This window comes from Halyomorpha halys, unplaced genomic scaffold, assembly GCF_000696795.3.
Source record: "Halyomorpha halys isolate HHAL.00 unplaced genomic scaffold, Hhal_1.1 Scaffold516.1, whole genome shotgun sequence".
Taxonomy (NCBI): Eukaryota; Metazoa; Arthropoda; class Insecta; order Hemiptera; family Pentatomidae; genus Halyomorpha; species Halyomorpha halys.
Genome location: NW_027115901.1, coordinates 565,544 through 571,565, shown reverse-complemented (window position 1 = coordinate 571,565; position 6,022 = coordinate 565,544). Strand labels below are relative to the sequence as shown.

At 36.3% G+C, this 6,022-nt stretch overlaps 1 protein-coding gene and 1 pseudogene across 1 annotated transcript; both read right to left on the bottom strand.

Moving 5' to 3' along the window:
• Positions 1-278: 278 nt before the first annotated feature.
• Positions 279-6,013, bottom strand: LOC106683777 (serine/threonine-protein phosphatase 6 regulatory ankyrin repeat subunit A-like). Its single transcript, XM_014425458.2, has one exon. It carries the CDS (start codon positions 5,735-5,737, stop codon positions 2,360-2,362), a length of 3,378 nt encoding a protein of 1,125 aa, XP_014280944.1. The 5' UTR covers positions 5,738-6,013; the 3' UTR covers positions 279-2,359.
• The window catches only part of LOC106683765 (ankyrin-1-like), a 2,642-nt pseudogene continuing 2,483 nt past the window's right edge, over positions 5,864-6,022 (bottom strand).

Below are 6,022 nucleotides of genomic sequence, written 5' to 3'. Positions count from 1 at the left end.
TTATTTATAATATAATCTTTTCATTACAAGCTAGGAAATAAAAGATGCAATGACATGAATATATCCTATCTCTAGTTGTAATCAATGTTTTATATTTTTTTTAATGAACAAATTTTATCATTATGTCAGAAACATCTAAATATATCTTGTTAAAACAAATTTTAGATTTTTAAATTTTTCCTTAAATTATTAACTATTCTTAGAAAAATTTGAATTAATTGATAAATAATAATGTACCAAATTAATAAAAATGCAGTTTATTAAAATTTATAGGTAGTCCTTAATTTTTATAACAGTGAATATATTTTGGGATCCTTATTACTCACATTTGTATGAGTCAGTTTAAATAAAATGAATTTCTTGAGTAAGACTTATTAGATTTTATTGTTGATGAACCGAATTATTAGAAACAGCATTTACCACAAAATCCATTCAGTTTACATTTGCAATTAAATGAATGGTTTAACAGATAATTACATTGATGCAGGTAAATCCTATTTACATCAAAATAAACCACAGCTCCTGAGGGGTGGCACAACCCACATAACTTGGCTTCACTTGTGCTTCTGAGGAGGGTAAGATTGTGCCATTCTCTATACAATTGGAGGAAGGTTCTTTTTTGGTTAGTGTTTTACTGTGTATTTCTTGTGTTAATATATTTTTCAGAATGAGGAAGTTTTATGTTAGTATATGTTTTGTGAAATATTTTATAATAAGACAAACTGACAGGTAAATATATCTACTAGATAATATATATCATATATATTTATATAATTGAGTGTAAATAAACAATGAGTGTATGTACGATGAGAATCATGTTTTTAAATACAAAAATACAATAATATTTTCTTACTTTTTGTACAATCAGTGTTAAATATTAAATTACTATATATAGATTATCTTATGCATACATCATAATTTAATTTTATACATTATAGTCATTGCCTGGGCAAGATATTGAGAGGTACTGATATTCGGGCTAATGTCAAACAGAAGGTTCCTGCCAATAACATTTTACTTTTCCTAATTAAAAAAAAAAATGTTACTTCTAATTGGGCTCATAAAATTAAACATATCGTAAATACATTAAAATAGAAATAGAAAATTACAAATTAAAATATATTTTAAATAAATCACAATTTATTATGATTAATTTATTTAAAAATAAACAACTAAATAAATTCTCAAAGAAAAAGTAACTGCAGTTTACTCTGAAATCTGTAAAATATACAAAATAATTTTTTTTTATTGAAGCAGTAATTATTCACTTTAGGTCCTCCAGAAAGACGCGAAACCAAAAATGCTGACAAACAGGAAGGAATGTGTCGAATAAATCCTCAATAAACAGCAAGAAAGATAATTATGAACAAAAAAAATTATCTTTTTCCAAAAATAACAAATATATAACGGCGGTGAACCTAATTCAACATCTTGTCAATAATTGAAACTGTGATAGTAGAGAGGCGCGTTTTTCAAATACACTTACATAAAGGTGGTGTGGGATAAGACGTAACGACTATTTCCCAGTAGAAATTTCCTCTAGTTTGGGAATTGGTCACCTCAGGCACTGTTCTGTTGTAATGATTTCTCGCCTTTTTGAAGGATTTTAAGTAAACAATTACCGTTTATAAGTAAGAACCTTAGGTAGAATGTTTGTTACAAGACGAATAATCTGTTCAAAACTAATCTGAGTATCTCTAATGTTCAATATCTAATTTCACAATTCTTCACTAAGCCTAGATGGGGCATTATAAAAACACAAACTAAGCTAGTTCTAAAAGAATTTCCTCTGTTTATTGTAAGAATAATCATCACAATCTTACCTCTATCACTGGCGTACCTCCATTATAACATTATGGCTCTGATACCACCACTAATAGAGCTCTTATACAACCAAATCTAAAGATATCAATATATATTTCTAATGCTACATAAAGAAATATCAATTGGGATAGTTGGGTCTAGTGGCCCGTATCAGGCGACGTGTTACATTAATCAGTTTCTTTTTTATTTGCGCGACAGACCGTGGAGACCCAGAAGCCTCGCGCGATGTACTTAAGATATAGATCGCGCGTTTCTTGACCTGGTTTTCATAGGGTGGGTCCGTCACTCCCTCGCCTATTTTTGTGAGTGGCACCCATTGGCTGACGGGTCTCACAAATGCCCGGGGAGGGGGAAGATTCTGAGTGAGTATTGTATAATTTTATGGGCTTTTATGGGGCTCGAAGTAGCACAATCTATAGGTTGGCAGACAGGCGCGTTAACACGCTGCTACCGTCACCAATTGAGTGAAATATCAATTGGGATATTTGGGCTTAATAGGCTGTATCAGGTGACGTGTTTTATATTTTATAAACTATCATGACGTATTTGATATGTCTAAATAATGCGATAATGTGATGTTCAGTAAGGGAGTCGAAAGGTATCCTATAACATCTTGGTGCCCTCTCCAAGAAGCAGCGTAGTTCAGTGCAGTGAAGCCCCATTTATCTTCCTTTTCCGTATTGATTCGGTAGTCTCGAATAAATTTCACTATTTTAAAGTGACCTCTATTTGCACTACGGTGCAGAGCTGTCCTTCCCTTTATATCAGGCCTTAAACCATTGACCCCGTACTGTAAAAGCAAGGCTACAATATCAGTATGGCCTTCCCTGGAGGCTATGAACAAAGGAGTTTCTTCGTCACTGTTAACTTCACTACTAAGCCCACGATCTTCCCTAAGTAACATAAACGTTATTTCCAAATTACCATTTAATGCAGCGTAATGTATAGGGAGATTTAGTAACTTATCTCTTCTCAATATGTTAGCTCCAAATGACAGGAGCACTTTTACACATCCCGTAGAATTGTCTCTAGCTCCAATATGCAAAGGCGACATGAGTTTAAAATCTAACAAGCCAACATGACCATGTTCTACAAGCATTGAAACAACGGCTTTTTCACTTCGTGTGGATTTATTATTCCTTTGGCAGGCCAGATGAACAGGAAAACTACCATTTTTATTTCTGTAAAAAAGAATACGAATGAAATCAAACAATAATTTGACCGTGCCTGAGTGCCTTTCTCTTGCGGCAAAATGCAACGGGGTCATGCCGTCAATATCCCTAGCTCTTTGGTTTGCTTTGGCTTTCAATAACATGTCCACAACTTCCTCGTGGCCCTCGAGAGCAGCAAAATGTAGCGGAGATTTGAGGTCATTAGTTTTCGCTTCTTTGTTAGCATCAAGATTAAGTAACATCTTCACTATTTCTTGCGAACCGCTCAAAGCCGCATAGTGAAGTGCAGTGTATCCATCTTTATCGATGTAGTCTAAGGCAGCTGGAGGTTGAGGAAGTAGTAATTTGGCAATTGATGACAAACCAAGTCTGCTGGCGATGTGCAAGGGAGTCGTGCCGTTGATATTGGCAGAATATTTATTGGCTCCAGAATCTAAAAGCAACTCCACAACTTCGGCATGCCCCTCCTCACAGGAGTAGTGGAGCGGTGTATATCCCCGTTCATCTCTAACTTCCAATGAGGCTCCATGGGATATCAACAGCCTGGCTATTTCGGTGAGTCCGTAGTAGGAAGCAATGTGGAGTGCTGTTGATTTATGGATCTCTGTTACGTTGTCCGGAGTAGTAATAAACTTAACATCAGAATCTGCATCCATAAACTTCGTGATATTCGCACTTGCAACTTTCCGCGCACTCGCTTGCAGAATTATTTCAACCATCTCTACATTTTTCGACATTACAGCTGAAGAAAGAGGAAGATTGCCGTGAACATCTTTCTTTTCTATATTTGCTCCGTGTTTGATGAGTAGTTGCACTCCTTCAAGATATCTCATTCTGATGGCATAGTTTAGAATAACAGTTGGATAAGATTCAAAATGTTCTGTCCTATTCATTAAAAGGTTTACGAGTTTTAACATTTTTTTTGAAACTGCATTGAACAGGATTTTCGATCCTAAAAAACTTTGATCTTCAACCTTTGCTCCATGCTTTAAAAGTAATTTTATCAATTCCTCAGATGATATTGAAAATGCTGCATCTAGAGGTGTTTTCCCTTCCTCACTCATCACATTGGGGTCAGCGTTCTTAGACAAAAGAAATTCAGCAAACTCAGCGTTGTTATTTTCTATTGCTAAATATAAAGCTGTAATATTATTACAACCTCTTCTATTAATGTCCTCCCCGTAATCCAAGAAGATATCTATTAAGTTCATGTTTAGATTATTAGCGGCTCGTTGAAGAGGAGTATAGCACAATATATCTTGGAATCCTAAACTCGGATTCTGGGATAGCAAATAGCCAACGGCAGCTTCGTAACTTTTGGCAGCGGCAACATGGAGCGCCGTTTGGCCTAGAAGATTTTGTGAATCAACATTCGCCCCGCGTGATATTAGGACCTCCATGAATTTAGTGTTATTATCAACCGCTAAAATAAGTGGTGTGTCCCCATTCGCACCCACCATATTAATATTCGTCCCATAATCTAGAAGTTGGTTAAGAATTTCCAGATATTTCCTCCTCACTGCGTAATGTATTGCTGCGTTATGATAAGTGTCTTTAATATTCACATTTGCATTTCTCTTTAAAAGGAAATTTGAAATATTTCCGAAGCCAAACATAACAGCCCAATGCAGGGGGGTTCGCTCAAATTCTCCCTGAATATTAATATTAGTGCCATGATCTAAAAGTGCCCGAACTACATTCAGATGCCCTTTATATACTGCAATGTGAATTGGAGCGTTACTATCTTCATCTCTTATATCCCTACTTGCATTTCTCTCCAATAGCAAAGTAAGAATAGTTTCGTAACCTTTCTCAGCAGCAGCATGGAGAGGTATCCTACCTAAGTATCCCTTGCTATTATTGATATTAGCTCCGTGGTCTAGAAGTGCCCTCACAATATTCACATTCCCATTTATTGTTGCATAATGTATTGGAGTGATATTATATTCGTCTCTTATATCCACACTTCCATTCCTCTCCAGCAGTAAATTAACCATTGTTTCGAAGCCATTAAAAGCAGCGTAATGGAGAGGCGTCATCCCTAAAGATCCCTTGCTGTTATTAGCTCCATGATCCAGAAGTGCTCTAACAACATTCAGGTGCCCATTAGATGCTGCATAATGAATTGGAGTTTCACCATATTCATCTCTTATATCCACAGTTGCATTCCTGTCCAACAGTAAGTTTACAATATCTCGGTAGCCCTCCCAGGCCGCTAGATGCAGTGGTGTTCTACTGGAGTTTCCCTTACTACTGACACTAGCACCGTGATCTAGAAGTGCCTTAACAACATTCAGATAACCCTTATATGCTGCATAATGTATTGGAGCGTCATTTTCATTGTCTCTTACATCGATTGTTGCATTTCTTTCCAACAGCAAATTAACAATATCATCGTAACCATTCATCGCAGCCAGATGCAGTGGTGTTCTACTGGAATTTCCCTGAATATTGATATTAGAACCGTGATCTAGAAGTGCCCTAACAACATTCAGATGACCCTTATATGCAGCATAATGTATTGGAGCTTTACTATCATCATCTTTTATATCCACACTTACATTCCTGTCCAACAGCAAATTAACAATATCATCGTAACCATTCATCGCAGCTAGATGCAGTGGTGTTTTACTGGAATTTTCCTTACCGTTTACACTAGCACCGTGATCTAGAAGTGCCCTAACGACATTCAGATGACCATTATATGCCGCATATATTATGCCGAGCTCTATTATCCTCATCTCTTATATCCACGCTTACGTTCCTCTCCAGAAGTAAATTAACAACAGTTCCGTAGCCCTCCCAGGCAGCCATATGCAGAGGTGTTCTATTTGCATTTGCCTCACTATTGATACTAGCTCCATGATCTAGAAGTGCCCTAACAACATTCAGATTCCCACTAGATACTGCATGGTGTATTGGAGCGTCATTTTCATTGTCTCTTACATCGATTGTTGCATTTCTTTCCAACAGCAAATTAACGATTGTTTCGGAGCCATTAATACCAGCGTAATGGATAGGCGTCA

Bases quoted from the DNA above. Each gene is read 5' to 3' on its own strand.
- LOC106683777 (XM_014425458.2), bottom strand. From the start codon at position 5,737: ATGAGGATAATAGAGCTCGGCATAATATATGCGGCATATAATGGTCAT.